The following is a 14,071-nucleotide window of genomic DNA, read 5'->3' as shown; positions in this document are numbered from 1 at the left end:
AAGGATTTCTCAAATTTCGAGAAGGATTCATGAATGATTTCGATATTGATATTCACGATTACTGTTCAATAAGCTCTCTTGCAGATGCCACACTGACAAAACAAGTGTATTCGAAGAACAAGAATTTATATAAACTAGGAGGAATCATCAGAGAGTTTATGCAGCAAGCTGTTCACGGAGGAAGATGCATGACTGCATATAATAAAAAGTGGCACTCAACAACTCCTATTGTGGATTATGATGCTGTGTCTTTATATGCTTCTGCTATGCACAGATTATATATGGTTGAAGGAACTCCAAGTGTAATTGAAACAGATGAACAACGCTCTTATGAGTTTTTTCAGAATCAGAGTGCATATGTAGTCGAAATTGAGATTACAAAAGTGAACAAGCATTTTGCTTTTCCTTTACTTGTATTTGAAGATGATGAAGGAAATAATTTTAATAATGATGTGATAGATAAACCAGTGAGAACAGCAGTTGATAACATATATTTGGAAGATTTGATAGAATTTCAGAAAATAGAATTCACAATAATTAAAGGATATTTCTGGACAGGCAATCGTGATTACTCAATTCAGAAAGTCATCGGAGATATATTTAATAAACGAGCTGCATACAAGAAAGAAAAGAATCCTTTAGAAGTTATATATAAACTAATCATGAATTCTCTCAATGGAAAAACAATTCAGAAGCCTGTTGATTATGAGATAAAATACATAAATGAAAATGATATAGGAAAATATTGGAGCAAAAATTATAATAAAATTATTGAATCATCAAAAATAGCAGATTCAAGAAATAAAACTCATGTAGTAAAAACACAGAAGCAGATCGACACTCATTTCACATTTAATCTATTTGGAATTCATATTTTAAGCATGTCCAAACGAATTATGAATGAAGTGATGTGTCTTGCACATGATCTCAACTGTCAAATCTATTATCAAGATACAGACTCTATGCACATTAGAATTGATGATCTTCCAAGACTAGAAGAAGCTTTCAAAATTAAATACAATCGTGATTTGAAAGGAACTCAATTAGGAAATTTTCACTCTGATTTTCCTCTTAATGCATTATATGCTAGTGAATCTTATTTCTTAGGAAAAAAGATGTATATAGATAAACTAGTTCTTCCTGAAAATAAAACATCAAACATGTTTCGCATGAAAGGAATTAAGCAGTCAGCTGTTGAAGCAAAAGCTAAGGACTCAGATAATAGCAACGATTCTCTGATGAAGCTATACAAGTACATTTATAAAGGAAAAACAGTTGAATTTGATCTCACAAATGGATCTCCTTGCTTTGAATTTGAAAAAGATTTTACTGTTGCATCTCTTGATACTTTTAAAAGACGCATTAAAACATCATTAGAAAAAGGAATACCCCCGAAGGGATAGAGATTTTTCAAATCAATATCACAAGCAAGTGCTCAAATAAGAGCACAAATACAGAAAAACCTTTTATGAAATTCATATAATAATCAAATATTATTTTAATAATTAGGAAATAATCAATAATAATAAATTCAAATGACATTAAAGAAAATAAATTCACTCATAAAGAGTTTATTAGCTGCTTCTGATACCCTGCTCACAGAAATAGAAGTGTACAAGAAAATAAAAAAGATTCCCACAAAAACTCGAGTGTTCAAAGCATATTATGAAGCTCACAAAACAGATCTCATATTTGATATCACTATTGAAGAGTTATACAATAGATATAAACTGGAGTATTTAAAGAAATATAATCCAAAACAGTACAAGAAACAGCTTAGAAATAATTATGAACTCATAATTGATGAGCAAACACCTGAGCAAAATAAATTTCTGCAAGACACAGGATATAAATTAAAAAAGAAACAAGAATCACTTTTCTTTCAAAAATACAGTACTCTTCCTGCTGTTCATTCGAAATATCTCAAGAATAGTTTTCCAGAAAAAGAAAATAAGCAATACTATTTACATCATGTAGGACAAAAATACACATTTCTGATAGATCTTATGTTTTCTGATAATTTATGTTATCTTGTTGCAATAGGACTAAATAATAGATATCTGTTTGTGGAGCCTACTAATTTTTCTTCGAAAGATGAATCAAGCAGTGGAAAAGTCACTCATTCACAGCGTTCAGCTTCTGCTGTTGTTGAAGCTTTAAACAGAATGATTTTAAAAGGAATGAAAGTTAAATACTTGAGAGGAGATAGCGAACGTGCATTCAATAGCACTTTGGCTCACAAATATTTTAAAACTCACAACATTTCTTTTCAATCTCTTGTAAGTACAGGATCTTCTCACACACAAATGGCTCCACTTGATAGAGTTGTCAGAACTATTAGAGACATGAATTATACATCAAATCCTCATAGTGAGTTTATTAATCCAGTCAGAATGAAGCAACTGGTGTATTATTATAATAATGCTCCTCATTATAGTCTTTCAAAAATAATGAACTTCGATATCAGTCCTCAGCAAGTGTACGATAATGAAGAATTGGAAAATGAGATCATTCGTCGAATGCATCAGTTGAATTATAATATTATTAATTCTCTTGATTACAAGCTTCCAATGAACACTATTGTCATCTTGAAAGCTTATTATGAAAGATTAGACAAGAGAAGAATGAAAATTCTTCCTGAAACGTTTATAGTAATCGGATATGACAAAGGAAAAATAAGAGTGAAAAGCAACGTTGATAATAGAATACTTCTAGTCTCAAGATGAGAAGTATCAAAAAAATTATAATATAAATTTTAAGCTGTGCGTCTCCAAAATGCTAAATAAATTGCAGGAGGATCAATCGAGTGTGTATGACTATTACTGCCTCCTGTTGTGCTGATACTTGCGGAATGGTTATGGCTTCCTCCAACTGCTGTGTAAAAATGGGTTTCACCTGATGAATCCCAATTATATTCCATACCAAGAATATTTCCAGGTGATCCGATACTCTGTAATGGGTGATATAAAGCATGTGTGTGTTCTCCACTGTTATTTATTGTGATGCTGTGAGTATGACTTGGTATTTGAGAAGTTGTTAATGTCGTTGCACCAGAAGTTGCTGATCCAGATGTCGAGCCTATCATATCTGCAGAAGATGCAGCTCTTATAAATCTTCCATTTGTCATCATTTTCCACGATGTTCCTGGATATGTTTTTGATGGATCCGAAGCATCATATTTAATTATTACACTGTTTATAGGATAAATTGCATCAACAATTGTTGTTAAAGATATCTGTTTTGCATCAATTTCTGATTTGTTATAATAATTATCTAATGATATTTGTTCTTTCTCGATTTCTAATAATTCTGTTCCATCCCACCAGTAATCAGGAACATTTGTCTCTTTAATATAAAACGTTTGTCCAGTTTGTAATGTATTGACATTATCTTGAACGGTAAGCCATTGACACATATCTTCATAACTGTCAAACACTCTTGCTTTATATCCAACTTTAGCATTCAGTTCATCAAACATATATCGATTCAAGTCTTGATTTGCTGTTATTGAAACATTAATATCTTTTATGCTTTCTTTTATACTTTCTTTCACTTTATCGATATTCTCTAATGCATTATTTATTTCTTTCATATTTTTGTCAACATTATTGAAATTCTCTAATGATTCATTTTTCATCTGTTGTTGCTGTTTATGTTGATGGATCATCAGAGCTATATTAGCGTTGATTGATTTTAATGATGAACTCATTTATATATTGATAAAAATAAATTGTATTTTTTATTATAGCTTAATTAAATGGAACACTAACTGGATATGTTATGTTGAACTCAATACTTCCCTTATTGTAATACACCACTTGTTGAGATTTTATTTCCACAGTTATGTAAGATACTCCATCATATTTGATTCGAACAGAACATGAACAATAATTGTCATAACCATCACCACATCTAACTGTTATGCTGAATACGTAGTGAGATCCATCTGTATATGGCGGAGACAAATAACTTTTTGCATTAGATACAGTGAATTTTCCAATTTGAATCCAAGCAGTTTTGTCATAGCCCGAGAGGCTTTCAATATCTCCTCTGACATACATAGTGGCAAGTTCTCCATATCTACTTATAAATCCGAATGTGTTTTTCAGCAAGCTATTGCCAGTGAAGAAAAGTTTTTCGGAAGTTGGAATTCTGACTGCTCCAACTTTATTGTCAACGTATTGTTTTGTAACCAAGTGATAAATATTTGTTGGAACTGCTGATGTTGTTATTGCATTTGAAAATGTTTTGCTTCCAGTGATAGTTTCTGTTCCACTTAAATGAACCACACTTTCGTCATTTGCTTTCGAAGAATCACTTGGATGAATATGATCTTCTCGTGCATATTTATCTGATGTTCCAACATTAACAGAACCATCCATTAACGGATTACTTGTTCCTGCTTTTTCTGATAATTCATCAGGAAGAACATTAACTGATAGCTTTCCACTTTCATCCAATCCTGCATATCCATTTGCTTTATCTTTATTTGTTGTTTTTTCATATCCTTCCAACTCAATTCCTGTTAAATCTATCATGTCTTCTGATATGGTTAAATATGATGATGCAATTTTTCCATTATTGTCAAGAGGAACATATCCATTCGCTTGTCCTTTATTCTCAATCTTCTCGCAGGTTTCAACGATATTATCAATCTGAACTGCTTTATAGTACTCATTAAGTCCACCCACACTGACTTCACTAACATCACACTCAATTTTCTTTAACGCTGTTCCATCCCACCAGTAATCAGGAACGTTATTTCCTTTTATAAGTATTAATTGTCCTTTCACGAGATTTCCTTTGTTCACATCGATCCAAGTTTGCATCTCTGAAGCTGAATCAAACACTAAATTTCTTGTGCCTGTCTGTCTGAGCTGTCTCTGATAAATATCTGATGTTTGCATTTTCAATGATATTAAAAAACTAAAATTAATCGTTTTAACTGTTTATAAAGATAATGTTAAAAACACTTGTGAAAGTCCCTCCAAAAAGATACATTAACCAATTGAAGGTGGAATTGACAGATTCAGACACTCAAACCACTAATCAAAACACTAAGAGTAATAACGAAGAAAATATTAATGAAAGAAATCTTTTTTATTCCTATGAAAATAGTATGCCTATTCCAATTTCTGTATCAGCAAATTTAACCAAATCAACACATACTTCAACTCCATCGATGTCTAGTACAATAAACGTAAATGTGGCAGCTGGAAACACTGATTCAACAAAGGAGTCAGCTTCAAGAAGCAGTCAACAAGAGCGAGAACAATCAATTCCTGATGCACTTCCTTCACAAACAGAATCGTTCGATAATTTCACTGCTTATCCTTCTGTTCCATATGAACCATCAGCGCCCTCTTCATCAACACATCCTTATCCATTGTATTCGTTGCGAGAATCAATAACAATTAATCCTGATGATGAAAACAGATTTAAAGATAAATATATCGAGTTACTCATTAATGTGATCAATTCTCCAAAAAAAGTACTCAAGAGTTGCATTGAACCCAGTAAGATGATTATTCTTCCTGCTGATGAATTATCAATATTGATTGCATTATTGTCAGGAGTCAACGATGTTGAAATCATTATTGAAGAACAAGCAGTATCGTGTTTAGGAAAAGTGAAGTTCATTAAAGATATCTCTCGAATATTAGTCGGTGGATTGGATCTTCAAATAAAATATAATCACATTTACAACAGACTGTTAGGTTATCATGTCTCTCTTGTTCACACATTCTTGAATAACTCGAAAGAAAAATAAATGAAATATATTTTTTAAGAAAATTCCATCGCTTGAAATTCAAGCAACGATTATTGATATCATTTTTTTTTAACATGAATAGTTTCAATAAACAATTATGAAAGAATGATCAGAAAAAGAGATTTTGTCAAATTGTTATTTATGACGCTGTTATTTCTCTTTTAGGACTTAGAGAACGTATTACTGTTAATACTTGTTCAATTTCAGATTCTTCAAATGTATAAGGAAGTTTCATATTTAATTTTTGAGTTATCACTTGTCTGATATTCATACTTGCTGGAAATTCAAATTGATATATATACTCTAATGATCTTGAAGTATCAGCTGATAACCTAAATTGTTTATCAGATATTTTCACTATCGACAGCTTTTTAACACAATTGGTGTCAGGAACTGATGTGTTGGATATGTATTCTTTTTGAACAGTCACTGTCTGTTTGAGTTCTTCTATTATTTTACGTTGTTCTTCAATAATACTTTTTGTAACTGTATCAAACGACTCTCCTGTTGCTTGTGTGCGTTCATTAATTGCGTCCATTATTTCAGAGACAATAATTAAATATCTTGGAGATGCCCATATCGCAATTGCGTTTATTAAACGTGGATGAACATAAGTTCCTCTAAAATCATTAGAATACGACTTGTGTAGATCATATCTTGCGTCGGGTAATTTTTTACCCGACGAATCTGAAGAGCTGTTTTGAATAATTTTCTGCTTGTTAAATTCATCCAATAGATCTTTACACATATGAGATTTAAAAAACGTTTTAACCTGTTTTGTACGACCTTCTCGTTTGTTTATATCCTTTACTAACTTCGATGCATTTACATATTTATCTTTCAGTCTGATCAAGATTTCGAAAGAGTTGTATGTTCCTTTAATAAATTCTTCGTTATTATAAATTATACACTTGGTTGTAACTGTCATTTTTATAGTAGATAAAAAATTCGAAAAAATAAAATTCACGTTAATTTTTATTTGCATAAATAATTGACATAGAATGAATTCTATTGATGTCATTTTTTGACGATGCGGAAATTCCCGTATCGCTTATTTTGGATATCAAATCAACTGTTTTCATAGTCAAAAGTGATACGGAGCAAGTGACTTTATCTGTCTTGCTCCAGCTTGCTCCATGTCGATTTTATATATAAGAAGTACTGATTTCAGTCTCAATATTGATCAATCTTGCATTAAAAACTGTATAAGACCGGAGCAAGTGGAGCGGAGCAAGTTATCAAATCGTTATCTCTAAAAATAGCGGCCATACGGACATATTGGACACTGATGTTTTATTGATTAATGTTTTCATCTTCTTTCATGACAATATATGTTAATCTTCGTTTGACTCCATCTGAACACATTATTGTATTGATGTCATACTCGTAAATTCTTTTGAGTCTTTCATTAAATGTTCCAATTTTGTTCATTGTCGATGGAAGTTTGTTCAGAGAACAATATTTTGTGTAGTTCTTGAATAAATCAATTGCATTAAATCCCTTGATACCATCTGCTTTTCTTTCATAGGAAAGATTTTTATTATATTGTTCTTCAGTGAATTCTTCTAACCATATATCGAAAGAGTCTTCATATGATTGTTGTATTCTGTTAAAGAAAACTGGCATTGTGAATTTGGTATATGGTTTGAATGTTGTATTCTTTTCAATATCTTCTGATTCTCTTATGTATTTGATATAAGAGTGGATGAAATCTTCATTCTTAATCCAACTCCACAATTGTTTCCACATCTCCACCGCATCTTCTCTTGTCGAAAGTATTCTTTCGATGGGATACAAACGTCTTCGCACTGCTTCATCACTATATATCCCAGCAAATGATGAATTATTAGTTGAGAAATCACAATCGAAATAGAGAGTTATGTTTTCATCATCTCTTGCCATCGATCTTGTTGACAGCATGTCATTATCAAGGATTTTGAAGTCTTCAACAACAACTTTTCCATCCTTTATACGTGGAAGCTCGTCGAATTGAATCTGTAATTTATTTGCAAGAAGAGATTTTGTTTGCTCTTTTCCTAATTGACTGAATCTAACATTAACAGATGAGAATTCATTGCCGTACACTTTTGTCCTTAATGTAGTAAGAAAACCTTTTCCTTCTCCACCCTTTTCACCATAATATCCCAATGATATTTTTGTTCACTTATAATTGTTTCTAAATCTCCATTGATCTCGTCCAAGATCGAAATAGAAAGCAACTTCATCAGCATATGTAGTTTTCAGAAAATCAATCATCGTTTTGACTTCATTATTCAGATATACTGTTGGATCTCTCATTCTGAATGTGTTGAAAATGTTTGGTAAATCTGAGACAGGAGCAACCTCATCATATACAGTGAAGTTTTTGAATTGCTCGACGAATAATTGTTTTAATGTGATAGTTGATACACCGTATGGAATGATAAAACGTTTCAATTGATTCTCAAACCATTCAGCATCTCTTACGAAATAAATATTGGTTTCCATTCGAGCAATAACGTCAGTTCCTTTGACAAGTTTTGCAAATGTTCGTAATAGATGTTGTTTTATATCTTGTATTGACATCTTCGTTACATTCCTAATTAAATAGTTATATGTTTCTGTGCATTTCTCATATTCAATAACTTCTTTTATAATTGGAGTTTTCATTAGTTTCATTTTCCTAATCTCAGGAACAACAGTGTTTTGATAAAATTCTGGACACCAGATCTTGACGATCTTCTGTAAAGCATAAGGTGTTGATTTCTTATTCGAACATTTCTCTCGTGTTCGATCCCAATTCATATCAGCATTAGCTGTTAATATATTATTGCTTTTTATCTCTTGATAGTATGCATCGATGTCTTCATCTTGTACTGATTCAATATTAATGAGACTGTTAATGGCACAAAACAACGGGAACAACGATAATTCTCTATCGATACTGAAATGACAATAACTATGTATTGTAACATTTGTTAGTCCACAAACAAGCACTTCAGCAAACTCTTTCGGCATTGAGCATAGTCCATCAGCTGTTAGATGTATGTTTGTATCGTCATTTGATGAATCATATCGAATATCAATACCAAATATATTCAGAATGTCTTCCAACGATGAAAGATTCGATTTAGCAAGGTAGTTATTCAAGTCAATATATTTTTTTATCACTTTAGAATCTCCTTTGACTCTTTCACGTATTCTGGTCTCAGCTTGTTCGATGAATTGATTGATTGCAGAATCATCATATCGACCAGTAAAATCACTCTCTTCTTCTGCTTTCTTTATCAATTTCTCAGGAATATATATTGTTGCATACTTGTTCTCTTCTTCTGTGTACTTTATTATTTCTGTATCAGCTTGAACAAGACACCGTCGATTTCCATTAACACAAGCAAACACATCAATATCATAATCAGAACACTTATATGCTTTTGTTTGTGAATCAGTCTTTAATGGATATTCATCTCTGTCACAGTATATGTGCAATCCACCATTTCCTGTCTGCACTAATCCGACATTTTCTGGCAATCTCAAAAGAATTGATTGTCTGATTCTCTCTTTTCTTTCTTCGTCAACTGCTTTATTGATGTCGATATCGACAACAGCAAGATTATCAATTTTGCTAATATCAATATAATGTCCAGTGTTCTGTCCTGTTTCATTAACTGTTTCATCAGCAGTTTTGTTCTTGAATTCTCGAGACACTTTCTTGTAATTATATAATGGTTTCTGATATCCTTTTATTCTTTCACCGATTGTCTTCTTTTTCATCATTTCTTTTCTTATTCTCCGTTTCTGTTCTTCTTGAACAAACATCTCTTCAATTTCTGGATCTTCATTAACCATTAATGCAGGATTTTTTCTTAACAGTTTTGAGTTTATGTCCATAAAGTTTTGCATATGTCTTTTTGTGGAAATAAAAAAAGTTATTTTTTGAAATTAAGCTTATTTTCTTGTTTTCTTATAATAATGACCAATATGTCCGTATGGCCGCTATTTTTAGAGATAACGATTTGATAACTTGCTCCGCTCCACTTGCTCCGGTCTTATACAGTTTTTAATGCAAGATTGATCAATATTGAGACTGAAATCAGTACTTCTTATATATAAAATCGACATGGAGCAAGCTGGAGCAAGACAGATAAAGTCACTTGCTCCGGATTATTTTTGGCTAACATTTCGATGGATTTGATATTGATTTGAAGAATCTCTATCCCTTCAGGGGTATCATTTATTGATATTACTTTGGTGAATCATAAGTGTATTTCATGTATGAAATAAAAATATATTATTCAAACTTTATTGATCTTTTTTAATTTTGTATCTGCTTGCGTTCTCATCAAAATGATATAACAAATCATCATCGATATCTTCCACTTGATAATATTCTTTTCCTTTTAAAGGTTTTAAATTATATTCCTCTAATTCAGATATGATGTCTGACTCACACGCATACATATTTGATACTTTAACTTCTCGAATTACTCTAATTTTCTTTCCATAATTGTTGTATCTCTGCTTCGGATTCCAAGTTCTACCAATTTTATAAATGTCAGTATCAAAATATTCTTCAGGTTGTACTACATAAACATATCCTGCTGCATCGTTTTTACATTCATCACAGATGCCATTTGCTAAGAAATATCCAAGCATTGGATTACACCATGATACTATAACAAATAGCATCGAAGGATCCATATAAGTTCCTGCTAATCTGTTGATATCTGTTCCTTTTAACTCTTTCGTAGTTATCTCACGAAAGTATTGTGGAAATCTCTTTCTAAACAACTGTCCACTTTTGCTTCTGTTCCAAGTATTCATTTCAGATGATGAAATACTTGTTATAAGTTTTGAAGCGTTAAACATTTGATCCTTGACTGAAAATATCAAGTGTAGTTGACTGTAATCGATAACAATAAAGTTCTCATCTATGATTTCTACAATATCAGCTGTGCATTTACACATAGCATTGGTACAAAATCCAATAGTATTTTTATTACTCATTTTTATAGTAATTAAAAATTCGAAAAAATAAAATTGACGCTAATTTTTGAAGCCTTGAGTATTAGACATAAGTAAAGTTAATCATAAGTGTTTTTTTCGAATATAAATAAAAATATATTATCTATTCATTTTTTATTGATCAATTTTAGATTTAAGTTCATCGATTATTTTTTGCTGTTCTTCAATTAAACTATCTTTAACTGAATCAAATGATTCTCCTGTTATTTGTGTGCGTTGATTAATTATGTTCATAAGTTTTCCAACAGATAGTGCATACTTAGGAGATGCCCATATAGCTATATAATTTATAAGTTTAGGATCTATATAAGTTCCTCTTGTTTGTTTATCATATCCTTTTTTCAATTCATATTCATATTCATTACTGTTATTAGAGTTGTAATTATATACACGCTTAAATTCATCAATATATTCTTCCCAAGATTTACTATCACGAATCCTGCTGAACTTCTTTTTTTCATTAATAGCTAAATACATTTTTGTTGCGTTAATGAACTTATCCTTTTCTCTAATAATAACTGATAATCCGTTGTAAGTCCCTAGTGAAAATACTTCATTATTAGCAGTTAAAATTTGCTTGTCAACGTTGTTCATTTTCATAGGAGTAAAAATATTTACTAAAATGAAAAAATATTACTAATATTGGAATAAATTAAGAAAACCGTTTTGATATATTTTATATTTAATATTCCAACATGTATTTCATTACGAATTTGACATTAGACATATCCAAAGGAGTTTCATCAAAATTTTTGAACCAAACTCTGAAGTTATCTTGTTGAAAGAACTGCTGATATTTATCTCTCTCTTGAAATTCATTACAATACCTAACGAGTGAATCATTATCTTTATCTTCATGAATGAAATCCCCATGTAATGAAATGTGTTTAGGCTTTTCAAGTGCAATAGTATTAATTAAACTTGAAGATTCACTGTTGTTTAATTCAATTTTTCGAATCAGTTTACACCATATAACATGAAAATATCTTTTTCGTTTTGAATTAATAAACGCTTTTGGAAGATTAGTGATTAAAGTTGATGTTGAGTGATATCTTTTAACAGGCACACTGATATCATAATTTATATCTATTCTCGACGAAATATCCCGAAGGGTCAAGGTCTGCCGAGCAGCCTTAGCTGGAACGGATCTATGATCCTCGAGGGGACTTAGTCCCCGAAGCACTTCATGTTCACTCATTTACTGAAAATTAAAATCACAAAGCATTTCAAAAATGAAATTAAACATACATCGATTCAGGTGTTGGAAGTCTTGGAGGATCTTCATTTTTTATTGCTGCTGTTAATAATAAACACTGAAATGTTTGGGCAATTGTTGATATTATTAATGTTGTGCAAAGGACTATTTCAAATAACATTTATGTATTTGTAATGATTGACTATTTCATTATTGATAAAAATAAAAAAATATATAATTGGTTGGTTTATTCTTCTAATTCTCCAGTTGGAGTATATCCTAACGCTCTTAACACATCTTCTGCAGTGTGATCTTTAACATATTGAACGTTTAATCCATCTTTAAGACTAAAAATCCAAAATGATTGTTGAACCATGTTGAATAGAGGAGCAGGAGGATGTCTTGCAGTTTGAGAAAGATCATCTCTAACGTTGTAATAAGTATCTGTTTCTCCACTGTATATGGGAGTTTCTCTGAGTTCAACAGAAACAGGAGTATTTCCAGTGTGAATTCCATCAAAACAGATTCCAGTTCCACCACTTCTCTCACACTGTGTTGTGAACATGAATGATGTATCATCAGTAGTTGGAAAGAAGACTTCAGAAGCATTATTTTTGACACTTGTGAGACTCTCTTCGTACTCCTCAGTAGCAGGGAATAAAGAATCAAGATCTGAAGCATTAAGCATCATCTGGAAAAACGTTGCATCTGTAGTATTTAAAGGCTTTTCAGGGAATCGTCTATCACCTATGTAGAGTTGGAGCTCTTTATATTGAGGGTTGTCAAATGTAGTCCAATGACGAGTATCTTTTTGGAACAGAGTAACTGTTGACATTACATGATTAAAGCATAAGTTGTCATGGCACTGTTGAAATCCTGAAGGAGTAGGAGCACTTCCTAATCTTTTTGTCTCAATTCTTTGTGAAGGAACAACAAATGGATGAGAAGAGAAGTATTCAATAAGATTAGTTAAGCATTGAGAAGACACACTATAACCCGCAATAGAGATCTTACAGTCTTTCGTCTGGCAGAATGTGACTGTGGGAGTAAATTCAGGAATAATAGTTTCATAATTGAATCCATCAACAGTTCCTTCAGCAGTTAAGTCATAATTGAATACAAACTGACGTGAAGGACAGTTTATTTGTGTGAACTTCTTTGCATACTCAAAACATGAATCAGGAGTAGTAAGGATCATCTTCATTATGCTATCGTAGTTTTGTCCTTGTGAAGATTTGAAGTAGTTTCTTCGTTTTCCTACAGTTTTGATCATGGACATTTTTGGAGATACTCGACAGTAAACAAGTGCTTCAGGTTTTATGGTGTATTTCAGTTTCAAATTTCCGAATAAACGATTAGGATAATCAATAAATCCTGAAAACAGAAGAATATCATCAAGAGGAATGGATATTGGAATATCAATATCAAGATAAGATCCTGCTTTAATTAGTGTTATCGGAACGTAGACTCCACAAGCAGAATTATCATATTTGTGCACATTATCATATAAAGAGTGTATATGTTTTCGATTATCTTTTTCAGTTTTTGGCTTGATCGTGTTATATATAAATGATTCAATAGTTGCGTTGGGCTGACGAGTCGAATCAATAATCTTATCTTCTCCATGAACAACACAATAATCTGAGATAATATTTGATCCTGATCTCAGTCCGATGAACATAAATTGAGACTCAAGCAGTTTCTTTCCTGCTTGTGAGATCTCATTATCGCGTGTAACAAGATCATGAGAGAAATTGATTCTTGCAGTAATGACTGTAGTAATAAATGAATCATGAATTTGTGTGACATCAACATTTGCGTTAGTCATAGATATGTTTATTTCATGAGTGTAATCCAAAGGAAGTTTTTCATCAGGAATAGATTCTGAAATTGAATAATAGTGTCTTCCATCGTTGATTGCAGTCATTTTTGAATAAGTTTTTAATGCAGCCTCAATATTTCCAACAGGCTGTAACCCAAGTGCTTTTGTAACATGCAGATTTGACATTTCGTATTTAATAGAAGATAAAAACTTGAAGAATATAATTTTTTATCGCTATCAAAATATGTCAGCTGGAATTTGGAACAAAATGAAAAATTTT

At 31.5% G+C, this 14,071-nt stretch overlaps 7 protein-coding genes across 7 annotated transcripts; 3 read left to right on the top strand and 4 right to left on the bottom strand.

Annotated features, from left to right (window-relative positions):
• Positions 1-29: 29 nt before the first annotated feature.
• On the top strand, positions 30-1,403 carry MONOS_1531 (putative DNA polymerase type B, organellar and viral family protein; the record flags this gene model as incomplete). Its single annotated transcript, XM_067868179.1, has 1 exon — positions 30-1,403. The coding sequence occupies one exon, from the start codon at positions 30-32 to the stop codon at positions 1,401-1,403; it is 1,374 nt and encodes a 457-aa protein (XP_067734426.1).
• A 603-nt stretch (positions 1,404-2,006) lies between these two features.
• On the top strand, positions 2,007-2,726 carry MONOS_1530 (uncharacterized protein; the record flags this gene model as incomplete). Its single annotated transcript, XM_067868167.1, has 1 exon — positions 2,007-2,726. The coding sequence occupies one exon, from the start codon at positions 2,007-2,009 to the stop codon at positions 2,724-2,726; it is 720 nt and encodes a 239-aa protein (XP_067734425.1).
• A 29-nt stretch (positions 2,727-2,755) lies between these two features.
• On the bottom strand, positions 2,756-3,478 carry MONOS_1529 (uncharacterized protein; the record flags this gene model as incomplete). Its single annotated transcript, XM_067868155.1, has 1 exon — positions 2,756-3,478. The coding sequence occupies one exon, from the start codon at positions 3,476-3,478 to the stop codon at positions 2,756-2,758; it is 723 nt and encodes a 240-aa protein (XP_067734424.1).
• Positions 3,479-3,749: 271 nt separating this feature from the next.
• On the bottom strand, positions 3,750-4,907 carry MONOS_1528 (uncharacterized protein; the record flags this gene model as incomplete). Its single annotated transcript, XM_067868145.1, has 1 exon — positions 3,750-4,907. One exon carries the CDS (start codon positions 4,905-4,907, stop codon positions 3,750-3,752), a length of 1,158 nt encoding a protein of 385 aa, XP_067734423.1.
• Positions 4,908-5,119: 212 nt separating this feature from the next.
• On the top strand, positions 5,120-5,770 carry MONOS_1527 (uncharacterized protein; the record flags this gene model as incomplete). The annotated part of the gene is made up of 1 exon (XM_067868134.1): positions 5,120-5,770. One exon carries the CDS (start codon positions 5,120-5,122, stop codon positions 5,768-5,770), a length of 651 nt encoding a protein of 216 aa, XP_067734422.1.
• A 2,160-nt stretch (positions 5,771-7,930) lies between these two features.
• Positions 7,931-9,598, bottom strand: MONOS_1526 (uncharacterized protein; the record flags this gene model as incomplete). Its single annotated transcript, XM_067868124.1, has 1 exon — positions 7,931-9,598. The coding sequence occupies one exon, from the start codon at positions 9,596-9,598 to the stop codon at positions 7,931-7,933; it is 1,668 nt and encodes a 555-aa protein (XP_067734421.1).
• A 2,618-nt stretch (positions 9,599-12,216) lies between these two features.
• Positions 12,217-13,977, bottom strand: MONOS_1525 (uncharacterized protein; the record flags this gene model as incomplete). Its single annotated transcript, XM_067868115.1, has 1 exon — positions 12,217-13,977. One exon carries the CDS (start codon positions 13,975-13,977, stop codon positions 12,217-12,219), a length of 1,761 nt encoding a protein of 586 aa, XP_067734420.1.
• Positions 13,978-14,071: the final 94 nt, after the last annotated feature.

The sequence above is a fragment of the Monocercomonoides exilis genome, assembly GCF_001643675.1.
Source record: "Monocercomonoides exilis strain PA203 chromosome Unknown scaffold5-2102611, whole genome shotgun sequence".
Taxonomy (NCBI): Eukaryota; Preaxostyla; order Oxymonadida; family Polymastigidae; genus Monocercomonoides; species Monocercomonoides exilis.
The sequence above is the reverse complement of the archived record's forward strand: the minus strand, read 5'-3'. Positions and strand labels throughout refer to the sequence as shown.